This window comes from Electrona antarctica (assembly GCF_951216825.1).
Source record: "Electrona antarctica genome assembly, chromosome: 22".
Taxonomy (NCBI): domain Eukaryota; kingdom Metazoa; phylum Chordata; class Actinopteri; order Myctophiformes; family Myctophidae; genus Electrona; species Electrona antarctica.
The window spans coordinates 21657466-21677486 of record NC_136805.1 but is presented as its reverse complement, the minus strand read 5'-3'; the positions used below and the strand labels follow the sequence as shown (position 1 = coordinate 21677486).

Sequence of the window (20021 nt, the reverse complement as noted above, 5' to 3'; positions counted from 1 at the left end):
AATACTTGTCCACGCCCTCATCTATCACTGATTGGATGAAGACACTGGTGGGAGGAGTGGCAGTGGACCATCGGGGGGGAAAAAATCATAGAGAAAAAATAATACATGCACTCACGATCTAAAATACACACTTGTCTGATTGGCTGAACGCGGAGCATGTGACAATGGTGCGGAAGCAATTCGCTGAATCCCTGCGCAGCGTGAGTCCCTTACATACTCTATGGCGTGAGTGCGTAATCCTGGAGTGATCGGACCTTATATACTCTAAGGATCGGACGGAGTGATCAACAACCAGAATTATGGCAGAAAACGGTATGTTTGTGGCCAGTCAAGTACCCAGGAAAGCCCCCCAAAATGTTTACGTATTCTGAAATTCAAAAACAGCACAGTACAAATACAAGCAAATTATATGTTGTTGTAGACTTGTAGTAGTTTTAGTTTATAGTTTTGTAATCGTTAGCCACTGCATCACGTTAGCAACAATACAACTTAGCTCTGGTCCATAGCCTTCTACTGCTTCTACGATTCTGCCCTGCAGTATGGGCAGAATCGTACAACTATATGAAGCATTCATTAATACTTCTCTTCTAACAATGCATGAAATGAATACACGTGTCACTCACAGCCTAAGTAATAAGTATCATACAGTGATGACACTATGACCTACTATGAACTCATGAAACGTGACTGGCCTCAGACTCTGACACAGTTTTCCAGATCGTTAAAGTGTTACATTTATTGGAGATAAAATGTCAGTTGTACCATATCATCTCACCACCAGTGGAACTTCAAACCAGCCACGGTGTTTAGGGTCTTTACCAATGACATCAACAGTCCAGTCCTCAATCATCTCAGTGACCTTTTCTCCATGTCTCAGAGAGCAATATGTCTGGGGTCCAGCGTGTGGTGTTGGTGCTGTCAGGGAAAGGAGGGGTGGGCAAGAGTACCATGACCACAGAACTTGCACTGGCACTTCGACATGCAGGGAAGAAGGTGAGGCCAGCAACACTGTGTGTGTGTGTGTGGTAGAGGTATAGACAAAGATTCTGAATCTGTATGGTTTCAACTCATTCCCCCTCATTTTTGTGTGTAAAGTACACCCATGTGGCATACAGTTAATTGCATGTATTATAATATTTAGCATGCATGGTTCTCAATGCCTATCAGGTCGGTATCCTGGATGTTGACCTGTGTGGGCCCAGTATCCCTCGCATGCTGAATGTTGGTCGGCCTGAGGTGCACCAATGTGACACGGGATGGGTACCAGTCTACACTGATGCTCAGCAGACATTGGCCCTCATGTCTATTGGCTTCCTACTGGAGGACCCGGATGACGCAGTGGTATGGAGGGGACCCAAGAAGAATGGTATGTTATACTTAGCCTGAAGCTGTCAACCACTAGTAATTGACACTTTTGTCAATGCTCAAACCTGACCTTGCCATGATTAGAGCAACCTTTACAATTTACTGTAGGCATTTTTGCAGACATTCCTACTGACTTACAATTTGCACAATCATAGTAAGCGTTGTGAGCTCTAGTCAACCAACAGCAGCATAAGTTGTCTGCCAAGAAAACAAGTAAGTAAATATAAATAGGATACCAAGTAAACATCCTCCTAGCAGCTGAATAAATTCCTTTTATTTCAACCTGGGCTAGTAAACTGCCCCCCCCTGGCCAGCCGGGGCAAGTGATGGAGGGGAAAGGAACTGGTTGGAATAACGTGTTCCTTCCACGCGCCATGTCCAGTCAGGTTAAAAGACGTAGTGCGTCAGTCCGTTGCTCTCCCCAGGTTGGCAGAGAGTGTAGCGTCCAGGATTACACTAGACTGGGTGAAAAACATTGGTTACAAAAAATCGTGGGATAAAAAATAAATAAAGTAAAAATCACACCTGTGTGAAGTGAGGGGCGCTCTTATCATTATACATCATCTCATGAACAACTGAATTTATGTGATTGGTTAGCAGATTGGGTCTACATTTTCCCTTCATTGTCAATGGCATTTAATGTTTGTGTTGCCACATCATATTTGGCAGACATTTGACCTAATTTCACCTGTCATCGTCCATGGCAAATATTGAGACGTGTGAGGATAAACTTTACGTCATATTTGAGGCACAAACATGACCTAATTTCTCCTTTCATTGAACTAAATTTATGTTAGCCGATTTGCTCATCTACATTTGACCAAATTCCTCCTTTCATTGTCAATGTCAAATATTGAGATGTGTGGGGACAAAAGCTGTATATAAGGGGCTAGCGCCCCTAAAAAACCTGGGCTAGTCGGTAGCTGCTAGGTGTAGACATCAATTGGAATAGCTGCCTTCCTTGATTTTACCTTTTATAATCTGTTCTGTTTAGCTCTCATTGGTCAGTTTGTGTCTGATGTGGCGTGGGGAGAGCTGGATGTGTTACTGGTGGACACGCCCCCTGGGACATCTGATGAACACATTTCTGTAGTGGAGAACCTGAAGAAGCACAGAGTGGACGGAGCCATTCTGGTCACAACACCTCAGGTATAGACTAGCCTCAAACAATCCATTCTATGGAAAGAAAACATGCATTTGACGTGCCTTAAAAATCATTGTGGGGGTTATGTCAGTAGTGTTCATGACTGTAAAAGTGGACATTGACTGGACAGCTCAATTTCTTGTAAATTAGTATTTGTGATTTTGTCAGCACCAATACTTACATCCCAACATGATAATGCTGCCAATTACGGGAATTATATTTTGAAACGTATGCTCTTGAAGAGAAAGCATGGATACATTTCAAGATGACAATAAAATCATTTGCATGACACTGAATGGTCCACGTTTGGTACAGGTACAAAAACACCTTTTGTACCTGTCCCAAAATGTGAATTCATTGAACTCATTCAGTGGCATAAACTGATGTTCACCTTTTAAATTGGTGTTTTAAATCACCATTGACCAAGAATGTAAATTTTGTTGCATCCTCAATTTGCTGCTATGAAGGCAAACCAGCAACTTGTGTAGTAAATATGGTGGTTTTGTGTTTTCAGGCGGTTTCAACAGGGGATGTGAGAAGAGAGATCACCTTCTGTAAGAAAACCGGTGTACGTATCCTGGGAATCGTAGAGAACATGAGTGGCTTTGCCTGCCCGCACTGTTCTGTGAGTAAATATTATCATCTGAGTGCACACACTATCAATCAAATTGAACATTAATGCAAGGACTTAACAAAGAATAAGTATATACATATAATGGCCCTTTTAAACAATGGTTTTGTCTGAGTTCCATAATATTTACCTCTTTGAAAGTTATGTATGTCTTTAGTAGTGCTAAACAATGAACAAAATATATCTATGAATATAAAAACTTGGAGGTGTATATATATACAAATGTGCGTGCATGTATGCTTCTTTAGAATGTAATGTTTTTTGGCGGGGGCAATGGCTGTTTACCTCTGAACAGCACTCAATAAATCAATAGAGACCTAATCAATCTGCAATTTCAATGTTGATTCTGCGGATCTTCCCCCTGGGGCTTAACCGGTTAAAAAAAATGAACTGAGAGAAAATTAGCATGTGTTGTAATATGAAACAAATTGCCTGTAAATTATTTTATAATGGCAATAAACAAGTTCAAAACAAAACAAAAACTTGGAGGTGAAGCATTTATAACTTTAGACATTTAACCATAGGTGACAACAAGCCTACTGTACAGTAGACTGTCACCACACTACTCAACATGGCCAACAAGCTGCAAAAAAGACAGTGGAACGGCAATGACCTGGGCAGGGATCGTGTGGCTCAAAGGCTATTATTCACAGTTCAGCATCATAATGGTGACAATATATTGTTATATATGGAGGCATTTTCCACTTTCTTTGAACAAAACTGGAGACTGCAGGAGTACATTAGGTTATGACAAGACATACGGTATCGACTGCTGGTAGTTATTGTAATGTGCTGCTGAATTAACCCCAACATTAACACGTAATCACCAGTTGAACCAGTGCTGCTGTAGTTCTTTTCATAAGATTGTTTCAAGTCCAGTAAACATTTTACATGAATTTACCTACATTAAATGGTTAATTGAAAACAAATTCCAAACTATTTCAGTGGCCAATTGAAAAAGTATTAAAACACTACCTGTATCTGTGTTGTCACTTTCAGGAATGCAGCAATATATTCTCCAAGGGCGGTGGTGAGGAGCTGGCCAAGTTGACAGGATGCCCGTTCCTAGGTGAGGATTAACATATGAACCCTAGAATCCCTATTCTGGGGTATATATATTCAGCAAAAATAGATTTACAAGCTTACAGCATGTCAGTCACGCTGCGACACAATGTTTCAGCAAAAAGATTTAGTGTAGAGGGAAAAAGAGATCCCTGGGAGAAACTGGTCAACAAAGTATACCAGTAGCCTACTGTATATAGGTTTAGTGGTTAAATGGAAAGAAATGGTAATACCACATTGAAGCCACAAGGTGTCACTCACTACACATTATTCTGCATCCCTCCTCACCCACTAGTCATTGGGCATTTAAAGGAGAATTCCCTACTAGAAGGCTTTCTTACCTTTTATTTGTAGTTTTTACGTCCCCACCAAAGTAAAGAGGTCCAGGTGTTAATTTGTGCAAAAGTGCATTATTGGCTATTTCCCCTACCATAAGCCCTCAATGCGGGTTGGGTTCTTGTGCTTATTTACATCGAAATAAGTAGTAAAGTGTGCCGCTTGGGATACTATTGACATTATGAAGAGATGATATATACAAATAAAATTGTTTTTTGAGCGATGGAAATAAGAGAATTAGCACAACACCCCATAGTCCCATTCAATTCAATGCAATTCATTGAGGGCTTATGGTAGGGGAAATAGCCAATAATGCACTTTTGCACAAAACACCTGGACCTCTTTGGTGGGGACATAACAACTACAAATAAAGGTATGGAATTCAACTTTAATATCAGTACTTCACTGGTCAAATTTTCAGCCTGCATTTCAGTAGAGGGTTGCTGATATTTGTGACATTTTCTGACCATTAGATCAAACAGATCACTAAACATTTTCACTGCTTTACGAGCTTGTCAATCGGTTAATGAAGTGTCTAATGCAAAGTGATTGTAATCTTTGTCATGATAGTCTTATAGTACATAATCCTTATCCAGCTATGTAAACTGGACGTGCTAATCTAGTCTTGTGAGAAGGGTTTATTTCAGCCCAACTAACACTACACTATTATACACGAATACCAAAAGACTCACCCCTTTACCAACTCGCCCCCGTGAAATGTTTTAATGTAGTTAACAGTTCATTTAGTATTTCCCTCCCTCTCTGAAATCTGAAATTATCTTGTATACAGATTTATTTGATTGTATAGTAGTCGATCTCTATACTATACTAAAGAACATGTCACAGAGACGGTGACTGGTTAATTTAGGACCTTCTAGCAGTTAATTTCGTTTTATTAAACATTTCTTCCATGTAGCCCATGTTTTGTAATGGCATCATGCTATTATGCCCATGGATATACAGAGTGAACTTAACAATGATAAATTAATATACCTTTTAAATAATCACCAACATGAATTATGTTTGTTTACAGCTAGTAGAGTAGTGGGGCGAGATGGAAAAGGGGAGACCGTACCTATTACACTTGATAACAATTTCTTATCTGACCAGTATTGGCACACTGAAGTTTAACCGTAGTGGTAAGTCAACGATTACATTTACAATTTAGGCATCTAGCAGACACTTTTATCCATAATGACAAGTGCAAGATCAGAGTAAATGGCATTAATCCTAGTCAAACCTGTAATGATATAGTGAAGTCTCATCAGTATTGTGTTCATTTTTAGGTTCTGTGCCCTTGGATCCTCTGCTCAGCACAAGTATAGAGGAAGGCAAAAACTTCATTGAGTCATTTCCTGACACTGCCACCTTCAGGGCTATCAATAGTATTTGTCAGACTCTACTGAAGAGCCTAGAAGCAGCTTGAACTGTGAACTCTCTGCTCTGGAAATGATCCATACAAAAAGAACACGGTCAAGTTGGATGCAACATGAAGAAATGGAACCCCAGTCTGAACAAACTTGGATCACAATTAAGTCTTTTGTATTCAGACAATTAAACATTCCTAATGCAAAGCTTATTGCATAGTTTCATGTTCAATGGAGATTAATAAACCCAAATGGATCAGTCAATTGGATCCGACTGCCTATTTTTGGTTATTCTGAGCCAATAGACCATACTCTTAGCCTTGTATGTATTTGTCATGGAACAGTGTTGCTGATCTGTGCTGAAAGAAAAGGAGTCAGGTGTTGTATGCTTTGTAGATCTGCCTATTTTTGGTGCAAAGTATAAATCAGCTGCTTGGTGTACACCACAGCCTAAACCAGACAACTGTCCTGGATTTGTTATTTTAACCCATTTTCACCTGAGATCAGATTCTAAAAATGTCTTCTACATCCTGAGTTTTCTGAAAGCTGTTGTCAGTCGTTCTTCGATTTTTCAAAAATAGCAGACCTACAATCTCGTAGTGCGGCGCTTGTAGATCTGCTATTTTTCAATAGCTAAAGCATAACAATGCTAATACCAAAAGGGGTTCCCGCCCAAAATGGGTTAACAGATTTTGAGATGCATTGCTCCCTAAAACACACGTCCCATTTAATGTGCTGGAAATGTATTTGTCATGGTGTATTATTGAAAATGAAATTAAAAACAATTTTAATGCTGAAAAATCTAAGTTGGAATTTCCTTTAATTCAACTGTGAAAACATTATTCTCAACACTACAGCAGAATAATTTGAATACCAGTGGCAATACAGGCTTTTAGATTGGCGCTCTAGTAAATGCATCGGCAGCAGTCCCATTTACAGAAAACATTCCAGATAAATTACTTTATATTTTCCTCCAAGAAGAAAAGAAAAAAAACTGTCAAATAGAATCTCTGGTAGTGTGCCATATGCCACACCCGATACCAATATAGCCTGACAGCATTTTAAGCAAATGCTTGTTTTTAAAGAAGTGAAAAACATGGTGCTTTTTGGATCTGGACTAAATCTTCTGAAAAATGGGTCTACTTCAACTTCATACCAAACGGAACACTTAACTCCATGCAGGTTTTCGTGGTGGGAATGTGGTGGAGACTGACTGACTACAGCCACACAGATGAGGGGAGGGGTATGAATAAGTTTGAGAGGAGATGCGATTGGAAATTACACCTGTGACACCCAACACTGGGCACACATACCTTTAATGCACTCAAACAGCAGTACTACAGGAAAAAGTGTTTGAGAATGTTTTGCGTAATGATTAAAACACAGTTACACACAAAAGTCCCACTCCACCAGCCACATACTAAAGGCAATCTCAAATTTTAAACCAAGTAGTACATCCAAAGGAATTCCAACCACTTATCACAATTAACCCACAGTGCATTAAATCTATTTAGATATTTATAATATGCATGTCTGTATATATACTATATACCATGGGGAATTAAAGACTTTTGCTCTATTGAACCATTTTTGAACAAGTCATAAATAAAATCAGTGGAAAACAACCCCCACCCCCCAAAAAGCTAAGTCCATACACATCTTTTTTTTCTCTTTACAAATAGATCCAACATGAACAGAAATTGTGTCAACTCCCGAATCAATGCGAGAGGAGAGAAGCAGTGGTAAGCTCTCTTAAGACCAGAAGCCAAGCTAACTCGGCTGGCCTGAAGGCCTTTAATAAGTGGAGGGGGGAAAAAAAACAAAATAACAGAATCTTCATCATACAATTGTTTTTAAACACACACACACGCACACACAGGACAGACAAATCACTACATTGCGCATTTACAAGAAGATGACTATCAAATTGGGACGACTGTACACATTGTAGAGATAAGACCATATTTATGGAGCCATTTTATATTTATGTATTTCCCCCCCCACCTTCACTTTTTGCCTCTTGTCTTTTTTGTGTCACCATTTTTTTACACCCCATTTTACTTTTCTCCAGCAGCAACACATAGGACAGGTTTTGGTAGTGGCGATGCTTGGGTTTACTTCGTGGAGAGGATGAGGGCCACAATAAGACCATAGAGACCCAGCACTTCAGCAAAGATCAAGATAAGAATCATGCCCACAAACAGCCTGGGCTGCTGAGCTGTGCCCCTTACGCCTGCGTCTCCCACGATGCCTATGGCGAAGCCTGCTGCCAGCCCACTCAAACCCACACTCAACCCAGCTCCCAGGTGGAGGAAACTCCTATACAAAAAAAAATGAATAAAACACTTTAAACGTAGAACATTACCCACATCCATTTTAGATTATACGTAGCATGACTGACACAAATTGCAAGGTAAGAAGTGCAACATACTGATTACATACGTAGTCAGAATTCGCACATTTTCCGAGAAAACACTCTGGAAAACCAAATTAGGAGCATACATTTTCAGGGTAAATTTGTAATGTTTTATATTATGTTGTATATTAGCATGTGTAGTTTCCAATAAGGTTGTTCTATCTATATTATACTGGAATATTTCTCCATTCTCAATATTAATAAAACTGCACACTATAAATAAAGGGAGAAAGTCAGAAGAGTTTAGCTATTGGAGCAGTGAATGCATCAGAATAGTCAGTACAAACTTGTAAAAGAAACATTTTTTAAATGGTTTTGAATGACAGGTACATTAGCCCAAATAGACCATGGAGACAGTGCAACTCCTTTTGGCAAAAACACAAATCAATTAAGATTGAATCATCTGACCATAAGGGCACATACTGCTCTCATTAAGTGAAAATAAAAGCCACTTAATCGCACATAACTCCCTCAGGGATTTCTAAATCCCAAACTGCACCAATGATTCACCATGCCACTACTCGCAACCATTTTCCCCAATGGCAGCTGCAAGGAGCTGCCAGGAACCGGATCCCTCTTAACGGGTCCGGTTCCTAACGGTTCCCTTAACGGATCCTAATATTATGTTTTACCTTTTTTTCCGACATAGATTATGCTTATATTATAACTAACCTAACCAAGTACATAATAAACACAAATTCATTAATTCAATTATTGAAAATGCACTTTACAATTATGAGGTGGCACTATTATTTAAACTTCACCACCACCACCACCACCAGCTAGACACCACAACAAAATCCTTGTTGCAATTTGTACTGTATATTGCAATTTGTACTGTATATTAAATATAGCCTACAGTACACATTGCAATAATGATATTGTTGTGGTGACAAATGTTGTCTTTAATGTTCAGATTAATTTAATATGAAGGACCCCTTACCCTAATGGAAACGAGCCATAGTGCTTTCTTGGATTATAAAATCATTTTAGCAGACCTTGTATTGAACTGTAGGCTACGTTCCTGTGCTTTTTTTCTGCAAACTTATAACTTTATAAAGTAATCAATCTATGGAGGTAGGCTATATGCACCTAAACGCTGGGCTCTCAACAGCCACGCGATTAATTGAGACAAATCAAAAGCAGTTGAGTTGTAAAAATATTAAAGTGCAGACAAATTGATTTGGCTCTATAGTTAACGTGATTCATAAAATATCAGACAGATAGACGTCGAGTCATTGGCGTTCTAAATTAACACCATTAACAACAGTTGTACAATACGCCTAATGAAAAGCTCTGTAGACGTTAGTAGTTTTTATTTTCTATTACGTTACTAGCCTGGGGAAAGTGAACGAGCCTTGCATCATCATCATCCCCCGCCGGCTGTGGTGTGGTGGAGCTGCGGGGAGTGCAGGCACGGCTTTCCGCATGGCTCACAAACGCGATGTGCCTAGATTATTCTCGTGAGTTGTGGACTCGTGAAGGCATATTGCTTTTGAGATGTTTCCTCAATGTGGACGTGGTGCAAAACTGCAACTGGTACAAGTTGCAACAACCTTTGCAGCCAGGGAACTATAGCATCGCATTTATTGCACTTGCGTGCTCAGCCTCAGAGTAATTTCCCTCTCTGTTAACCACACTTTGGAGATATCTTCGACATACTGTCCCAGTCCCACTCGCTCCGCAGCGGTCGCTGAATGCACAGAACAGTGGGCGTATCCTCCCCGACCCCACTCACTCATGCAGGTGGGGTGACGTCACCCAAGGCTCTGCTTGCTTGCATGCATGCACAGACACAGCGGAGCTAAATGACAACCGATGAGAACCGTTTGGGGAACCGTTAATAAAAAAACGATGGAACCGGCTCTGAATCCCAACCCTAGTGATGATTAGTTGAAAGTTTACAACTGGTGTGGTTTGGGCATTAGCGTTTTACACTTTTTCTATCGTTATTCGCTTGGCCAATTTTCTCTTCCCCATACAGGTGCATGTTTACAGATGTGCATGTCTGAGCATCACACAAACACCCAGGAAGGCACCAAAGTGACAGGATTTCTGATAAGGAGACTGGTGGTTTACAAACTATTTTGAGCTTTAATATAAGAAGTCCGTAGTATTGGTGACAGACCAATACTACGGACTGCTACGGTTGCAAGGGAAAAGAGAACTTACTTGTAGAGGGGGATCTTCTCCGAGATGCTGTTGGCGATCAGCACCGCTACTACCAAGCCGTAGATTGCTATGATACCCGCCATGACAACTGGGATGATGGACTTCATGATGAGTTCCGGTCTCATCACAGACATGGCGGCGATCCCCGTGCCGCTCTTAGCTGTGCCGTAGGCCGCTCCCAAGGCTGGCAAGATAATCGGAAATGGATAATTGGTAAACTTAAAAAAAAAGGTAAGTGCAGAATAATAAATATTGACAGCTGGAAGACAGGGACACTTCAGTATTAAAGGACCACTTCACCACTTTTCAACTTCTCTTCCTATAATTGGTCCTAACTAATGTTCATGATAAAATACCACCATTTTTTTCTACTCAGTCTGTGTCTCATAGGAAGGCTGTGGGCAGTTCAGAAACCCGTCCACCAGTGACATCATCGATGGTGAATCCAAGCTAATAGAAACGGCAGGCTTTCTTTTCCTGAAAAGTTGCAATGCAAAAGTTGAAGCCATCGTTCTCACTATAATAAAAATCTAAATATATTTGAAAACAAATCTTGTTTAAAAAAATATCTGCCTAATGATGATGTCACTGGTGGACGGGTGTCCGAACTGCCCACAGCCCTCCTATGAGACACAGACTGAGTAGGAAAAAATGGTGGTGTTTTAACATGAACATTAGTGAGGACCAATTATATGAAGAGATGTTGAAAAGTGGTGAAGTGGTCCTTTAAGGAAGTGAAATTAAATGATTGCGCAATAATGTGGAAAAGTCTGTTTGCTTTAGTTCCTTTTGAAAAGCCAAGATGATTCAAACAGGGAAATTTTGCCTGTTTTCAAAAGGGAAGCAGTCACCACATTTTAGTAGCTACACAGGTGTTACTACAACATCCGTCATTAGGTTTGATGCTCCTCATTTCAATGTCTTTCAGTGGACATTCAACATTTAACCACTTTTTGTCCTCAATTAGGCAGAGTGGATCAATTAGGCAGAGTGGATTTCTTTCTTTTTCAGTCTTAAATCAGAGGCTCTCAGAGGATCTCAACAAGCTGTGCCACAGAGCTGCAGTGTTCTAAATCACTCCTACTCTTGAGTGAAACAGCCTCATTAGGTGCAGCACAGAGGCAGTGTGTGACGTCACAATTGAGGGAGGACATCACATCTCTGGGACAGCAGCCATATCAGTACAGGATGGCAATCACAGACAGGAAAGAAGGGATGCGTCATCATTTCTGACTAGTGACTACAGGCTAGCAGTTCTACATATTCAATTTGGACTAGCAGAGAGCACTGTTGGCTGTTTGGGGAATGCACATATCCAAAAGATCACTGACTGAAGGTTTCTTAAGTAACCAGAAATGCAGACACTTAAGAATTGTGGCAAGAATTAAACTCAGGCTGCTGGGTCCACGCTACAGAGGGACAAGCAGTAGTTAAGACTTATAATGCATCATATACACACATAAAAAGGTAGGCCAACCAGAGGCAATGTAAATGTTTGTTTTTGCATGCCAATAAAGCTCCTTTGGATTGAATTGATAAGTCCTGGAAAAGACGTGCTGCGATTGGCCAGTAGTTACATGAGTGACAGCAAAGCAGCGTGCCTTCCGCACCTTCACTCCCTTATAATGCGATACACATCCAACAAACTGGAGCTCTATATAAAGATTTTTGAGTGGTGTAAACCACTCCTACAACTGGCTTTTGTGTGCAGAAAAAATTAGCATGGTTGCTATGTTCAAAATAATTTCTGACGTAATTAAATCACACCCGGGTGAACAGGGTGTGATAAAAAAAAAATCACACCCGTGTGAACTGAGTGGTGTAAGGTAATGAAATCATGTCTGACGTAATGTGTGCAGAGAAAATGAGCATTTTCTCTGCACACATTACGTCAGACATGATTTCATTACCTTACACCACTCAGTTCACACGGGTGTGATTTTTTTTTTATATATCCATGTGCCACGTGCTAGATAGACCGCGTCTACTGATCATTATTTTAATGTAAAAGGGAGAAGAGTGCTCCCTCAGCAAGTCAGTGGCCAGCCGCCAGCTTATGACGCTGGGGTAACAGCATCTGCGTCACATGAAGAGTAGCCTCGGAAACCCAGAGTGATTCTAATTGGGGAACTAAAATGATGACACTTCCTACCAGAACAAAAAGACAGACTATCACAATACTGGACAAACTTGTAGGGGAAATCTCAAAAATGCCTGTGATTCATGACATCAGCAGAGCCTGGGCGTGTCAAGAAAGAAAGAAGGGCGAGGAGAGAGACCGTCTGTGGCCGTGCTCATTCATATGTCCGATTGCTTACTTGTTCCCTCACACAAAGCAGCTTGACAGCTCATTGAAGGGTAAATGACCAAAGCACTGCCTCCCTTGAATTGATCCACAACGGCTTCTGTGCAGTCTCCTGTACCATTTACAGCTCCTGCCCTTCCATCTTAGGAGAGCTGAAGCACACTACTGTTAGCTACCACTGATCACTATCAGTGATTTTACAATTATTCCAATAGCACTAATTGTAAATTTAACATTTCTACAGCTTGAAATCATTTAATGTGTGCCAGTTTTTCAGAAAGCAGCAGCCAGGACGTGAAACAGCCGACATAGGAGGCTAAAATAAAAGGTTCTGTACTTTTGATGGTTTGAGTGATGGGAAAGCTTGCATTTCCACCTTATTCTAAGCTCATTCTACTGAAGAGGGTAGATAAGGCCTGTCACAATCATGACGTTTTAGTAGATTATTGTCATACATAGAATTGCAAATAAATTATTGCAACAAGTAGCAGTGTGATGCTTTGTGAACTTTAGATTGGCTTTAAAACATTTTGAAAATGTCGTAAATTAAATATCAGAATTTATTTTCTATGGATAATGCAAAATAATTGACATTAGCTGAAATATTTGCAATCAGGTGATTATGTATAATAATTGTAACATGCCTGGAACAGGCAGTGATATTGAGGCATTTAATGCAATGTGGCAACAAGAGCTGCAAACATAAATCAGTTTCAAATACTAACACAAATAGTGTGAAGTGAGCTGAGCCTTTGAGGGTGTTAATATAGACAAGGAGATGAGGTAATGAGGAAAATGCCTCGTGTGCACTGCCAAAAAATAAAGGTTTTCCAGCAAATACTTCCAACACTCTACACCTCATCTAAAGAAGCAGCTCTTTACATACTGCAACTTAAATTGAAGCAGCCTGCCTCCTTTTCTAGTCACACCCTCAACACGATTCATTGTGCTAGGCAATGTCCTTCAGGCTTCAACCTCCAGCACTCTTCTGAGGCTTTCTGACAGATGGCTCAGTCCTAGAGGAGAAGAAGGCATGCCGGAGGATGTGGCAGGCCAATCCTCAAATGTACATATGGCAGCCAGCCACGTCCTCCCCAGCTGCAGTGCTTACGGCCACCTATTAATCAGAAGGACTGCTGTGATGATTCAGATCAATATTACATCTTTTCAGCTCTTTTTGCAAAACTATAATATGAACCCAGAAATACATCAATACAAGACGTGGTGCCATCTGCACAGACGTTTTCATCTATACGTGTAAAAATGCATCAGTATGAGCTGACCTTGGCTTGCAGAACTTCTCATATAAGCCTTTCTCATATGCTCTTTATAAGCCTTAAAAAGGCTCACTTTGGCTGAAACAATATATCCCGAGTCTAGACTATTCATACATCAAACAGGCTTTTGATACATGACTTAATAGCTACTTGAGGAAGTGGACCATACCACAAAGTCAAGTCAGTCAACATCTGCAGAGCAATCCAGGACCATAACATCTCATTGGATAGGGAGATGATGGTGATCAATATCTTAGGGGTTTTACACTGTACACTTTTAATCATGAACACCTTTTTGGGAAATAATGAAGGAGCTATAATTCCAGTCAGTGCAGATACATCTTTTTTATACCCTTGTAATCCAACCACCTTTGACCGGCTAACAGAAACCCATTCATCTCATTACCTTCCTGCTCACTCACACTACAAAATACTATCGTCCTTATCATTCATCTTTTTCCATTCAGTTGTAAATAAAAATAAAACATTTCTTAAAGGGATTGTGACATTTTTGTAATCTTCTTTTTTTAGGTTTTCTGAGCTCAATTGCACCCAAAAACTTTTAACATTCAGTAGATTCTGTGGTTTTCTGGCTCAGACAAGTACTCTGATTATCCTGCCGTTTGTGATGTCACAGCCTGCAAATCCCATATGTCATGGGATTTGCCAGCAGATGTCACCATTTTCACTATTTTCATTGCAGCTCAAAAGGCTTCCAACCCCCAGAGAAAACCCCAGAAAATCCACTGAATGTTCAAAGTTTAGGTTTTTTGGGTACAATTGAGGTCATAAAACCTAAAAGAACAAAAAAATAATGTCATGAAACCTTTAAAACTGGCTCCTTTGGAGCAAACATTCACCATCCATTCCCATTGGTACGGTAACGTTTGTTACCAACAGTGTCAGTAACACTAGGTACTAGGGACTCATTACTTCACAATGTTCCATAGTAGCAGCTCCGCATTGACCATCAACTTGAGTCTCGACTTTCGAGTGCACTGATCTACTACACCTGTGAATCACAATGAGGAAAAAGCGACATATATGGGCTGCTATAACTAATTACACTCGTCCTTTTTATAGAGACAAGACTATAGTGAGTTAAACACAAGTTCAAAAATGTTGAAGCCTAAAAATATAATTAAAATAATGGCTAGCAGACAAAGACTGCTTAACAGTTTGAGCTGGCAGCAGAGCAAATACCAACTTGATTTGCTAGGAGAATTGTTGTAGAGTAGCCCAATAGTTTTAATGCTGCTAAAGCCATTTTAAAACAAATGGCAGGAGTGATTCCTGACAGCACCATTTTCAGCTAATCCATCCTCAAATGTACTTATTCTCAGGTTGGTTCCATCCTGGAACAGTAGCAGTCTCTGAAACCAGGTTTTAAACGGTCCACTCCCCATGAGCAGCATGGCTGCAAACTAAATCATGAGTTTCTACATGCTACAGGATATTCATTGGCATGAGAATGAAAAAACAAAATATAATATCATTTTTCTATAAAGAAGCCAAATACAATGTCAGTAAAACAAATACGGATTAGATATATAAAACTGGGTTCCGCCCTGTAAATTACATTCATACGTCTTCCTTGCAAATTTACCTTGCGTGTTTGTTTTACCTGAGGTGGATGTGTGATACATGTCTCCATTGCACAAACTGGTCTATTGAACTGCACTTAAGGACAGTACTTGCTGGCTGCTGCTACTTTTTTTAAACCCCACCTCAGGGCAGCACGTTATGTAAAGTTAGACCTGTACATGATCCGTATGTTTAGTAATGTTCTAAACAAAACAGCCTGCCATGACTGTAAATAACATACTGCTACTAATAGTACTAGTGCAGTGCTACTAATCTATATTATTTCATGTTTTTATTTTGTTTCCATTTTTGTAAAGAGACTATCCTGTGTTCTTCTTTTCCTCCATTCCCTCCGGAAAGAATTTCACCCACTTCTGTAAACCTGTGTGATTTGACAAGATATTTACATAATAAAATGTTGACAACTAGACAAATCTTTCATAGGTGACGTGCGGTTTAGACTTTAGACAGGATTATCATTTTCCATAATTACTGCCGCCTATACTGGCAGATAGTAAAGAGAAAAATATAGGCAAGAAAGGGTCAAGCTCTGTACTTATGACCAGACAGGGGAAACAAAGTAACAATAGCCTAATAATCGGAGCCATTACAGGAATGGTCTCTTCCCAAATCCACTGAAGGTGGGGTGGATTACTATCAAAGATCACCATGGAAATACATTTCTACCGTGTTGTCATCCATGTCAAGACTGTCTTATCAATTCAATTGTCAAATAAAACAAACTAAAAAGATGTTCAACACTGTGTATAACAGTACAGTTTCATAAACTCAAATGATGGAATGTTTACTGCACTGAAACTACCATTGAAACCATTTAATCTTGCTCCATAAACTAGACCAAGCAACCACAAAACCACAGAACCATTTAATACACTGATCAAGGTTAAACACTGAGACCCATAATTAAGCTATTGCATCGAACATAAGCACGCAGCCTAGAAAAACAGTAAAGACCCACAACACTATGGCCATAATATTTGTATTACTCAGTGTGACAATGTAATTTCCAGATTGTAATTCTGATAACATTTTAAATTGCTTAATAGCTCTATAGTCTAATAGTCTAATAGTCTGATTGATCAAGTGGCTCCATCAACTCCCCATCCCCATGTCTTCTGTGTCACCAGTACTTTCAGCCCTCCCATCATCCACTACTAGCCAATTCCTGAGCTGTCACTCCTTTACCATCATGCCTACTAGAACCCACAGGGCCACCACAGCACAAGCACACCGACTTGGCCATCACCCATTATACTTCAGCTCTGACAAGACATGGGATTGCTCTAGCCTCCAGCTTGTAAAGAGCTCACAATATCTCGTCTTCCTTATGGAATACTTTTATCCTGTTTCACCATCTTAACTGAGTCAATAGATTGTTGTCTCATAACAAGTTTACATGCCACTGAACTGAACTCTCCTTAAAAGAAGTAATACATTGATAACAGATTGCAGAAGCTGGATTTCCAAATTATCTAAATGGGACACGCAATGCCGTCATGTACTTTTTTAAAGCAAAGCCATCTTATGTGCTCCATAAGCTAGTACTTGAGATATGAATGGGTGGTAGTAAGGATACATGGTGTAATTTATCTTGTATCCATTACTGTTCACTGGTGTCTGCTTGCCCACTGAAAAGCCCTGTCCCCAGCTACCATCGAGCTGCCACCAGTGCCAAAATGCCACAACAACAACATGACATGACAACTTGCTACATGACAGTTTGTAGCTTGAGGCCACAAGCCTCAGCCACCGTTCTTGCATATGCAACACATGCCATGTAGGAGAATCAACTCGCCATATCTGATATTAAACATGACTAAATTAATGACCTTTTACAAACCTTCCTGAGCATCATATAATGTTAATAGAATGTCATTAGAACTAGCTAGATTAGGAGATAAAAAGCTATGATTAAATAGGACATGTGCCAAAATGTAGGCCCTTCTTGCTTAAGGAGAATGAAATCAGAAGGAATTGTAACAACCAATGTTTTGTTGTGGATCTGTTAAGTGTTAACATCATTTTCCTGAGGACTGACTTATTGATATTTTGGTAAACTACAACATTGTAGTTGTAAATGTAATTCACAGGATCATTAGCTACTTGGATCTTCCATACTTCCGTCAGAAGTAGAGTCATGTGATGATCATGTGATCATGTGTCATTCCTTCTTTGTGCTACAAGGAAGTCTCCAGCTGACCATAGTGGTTAAATGATTAGTTCCATAAAGTTGCATTTAGTTCATGATATTAACCATTGACACGATGTATGTTTGATTCAAATGGAAAACCTCGGTACATACATTTCTGTACGCATTTCTGACAGGCGATATGTGTCGATAACTGTTTGACTTCATTCATAAAATGAAGTACGTGACCCTGTCAGGATATTATGATGAGCGTAATTTAACAGTAAGATAATTAGCTAGATGGCGCCTAACGTTACTGCCAGGTAAGCACTAAGCAGCCGTGTCGCATGCTGCAGGGAAAAAGGGGGTGATTGAGCTACGCAGCCCATGTCACAACTATAAACACAGATGTAGCCTGTAGACCTCATTAATAATGCTGAGGACAGCATATTGTGATAATAGATATTTGCCACTGTTGAAACAGTTATATTTTTCTGTTCAAGTTGGTCAATGTTGTTAGCTAGTTCCCGTTAGCTAGTGCGTTGTGGTCTCTATGGTTCAATGGTTGTGGTGCGCTAGTAGTGACACCAAGCTTGACAACTCACTTTGTTGGCAAAATTATCAATTAAAGCAGACAGACGAATGTGCTACTAGTACATATACTATCATTAAAACATTGTGAACATTTGTGAAAGAAAGCAGGGGCTTCCTAGCATGGATAGGGTAGCTCGCGTTAAAGCATAACGAACTAGGTAGCTAGTTAGCAGCTGGCCTTTGCTACGCTGGTTTAAAGGAACTTACCACGGTTGACAACGTACATAGCAGCCCGTTGAGAATGACACATGAATGCAAACATTAGTTAGAAGCAAAGAAACTCAACGCGTTTTTAATTGACGGTCAAAAACATTGAAAGTGATAATTACCGCTGAACACCATGGCCGCAGAGGCTCCCATCACTGCGAAGAACGGCGAGTATTCGGGGCTTTCGGACATTCTCTCACACAATATACCTATATATCTATATAAAAAAAAAATATTACAAAATGACAACTATTGCTATGCGTTGCCCTAAAGCTATCGAAGGCCACAGTCTTGAGTTTCAAATGAGCTAGTAGGGTAACGTTAGAGCAGCAGTGTGGACGCAACCAGTCACGACTTCTGTGATAAATACCGACCGGGGAGCGAGCAGGCAGCAGCACAAAATGGCGAAGCGGAAAATGTCACCTGACTTCAGCCTGGTTTTTATGCTTCGCCGTACGACTGTGGCGCATGCCAAAAATAGCCGATCTGCAAGCTCACGCCAAGCACCACGGCTCTACGAGTGGTGAGCTTGTGGATCGGGCTTTTTCGGCGCGCGACACCGTCTCGCGACGGAGCGCAAATTAGGGGCATGACCGTGTGGACCAAACCATTATCCGCTGGGTGTAGGGTGCAGTTAGCTCCATGAATCATTTACTGCAGCGCGCAGTGTGTGTGTTAGACGAGAGTGTTACGGTAACAAATATATACACGATTTTATCCATGCCCAAAAATGCTTTATTTTATTTTATTCACCCATACATTTTCGTTTGAAGGTCATCCCCAACCCATTCATTTGGAATTCTCCGCTGCAGGCTTTCCCTTTGATATGAAAGGCTCCCTCCTTCAGATTCAGAATGCTTCAGAATCAGAGCAGGAATGAAATGAGGGGTCTGATTAAAAGCCCAGGGTGTGGAATGTGGATGCAAATATAAGGCAATATAATGCCGCATATCATATTCGATCGTGGTCTCCAATAAAAGCAAGGGTATAGATATGACATGAAATATGAAATTTGAAAATGCACTTTTCAACACCAGGATTTGACTTATTGTCACATGATATATCTACACCTGCTGAAATAATGAAATAGGCTAGTACCTAATGTTACATAATTATATTGAAATACATGTACGCATTTTGTAACCTGAACACTCCCACAAAGTGGAGGGTGGTTTACAGTGAACTGTGGTATGCAGAAGTGATGTGGAACATGAGTGAGAGATTGTGAGGTTGTGTGTCCATGACTCCATGTGGTGGTGGGGGAGGGAGACGAGAATCCCTCCAGCAAGCACGGAGAGAGAGAGAGAGAGAGAGAGAGAACGATAGTATGTGCCTAAACACTGCATGAGAGTGACGGAGTGCGTGAGTCACAAAGAGGTTGTGACTGCCTCTTCCCCATCCCACCCCATCTC

At 40.3% G+C, this 20021-nt stretch overlaps 2 protein-coding genes across 2 annotated transcripts; one reads left to right on the top strand and one right to left on the bottom strand.

Moving 5' to 3' along the window:
• Window positions 1-173: 173 nt before the first annotated feature.
• On the top strand, window positions 174-6174 carry nubp2 (nucleotide binding protein 2 (MinD homolog, E. coli)). The gene is made up of 7 exons (XM_079493544.1): window positions 174-312; window positions 878-993; window positions 1168-1366; window positions 2360-2514; window positions 3024-3134; window positions 4140-4209; window positions 5825-6174. The coding sequence occupies exons 1-7, from the start codon at window positions 300-302 to the stop codon at window positions 5962-5964; spliced, it is 804 nt and encodes a 267-aa protein (XP_079349670.1). The 5' UTR covers window positions 174-299; the 3' UTR covers window positions 5965-6174.
• Window positions 6175-7176: 1002 nt separating this feature from the next.
• Window positions 7177-19042, bottom strand: atp6v0cb (ATPase H+ transporting V0 subunit cb). Its single transcript, XM_079493545.1, has 3 exons — window positions 18732-19042; window positions 10494-10677; window positions 7177-8224 (listed from the first exon to the last, which is right to left on the bottom strand). Exons 1-3 carry the CDS (start codon window positions 18799-18801, stop codon window positions 8020-8022), a joined length of 459 nt encoding a protein of 152 aa, XP_079349671.1. The 5' UTR covers window positions 18802-19042; the 3' UTR covers window positions 7177-8019.
• Between the last annotated feature and the right edge of the window lie 979 nt (window positions 19043-20021).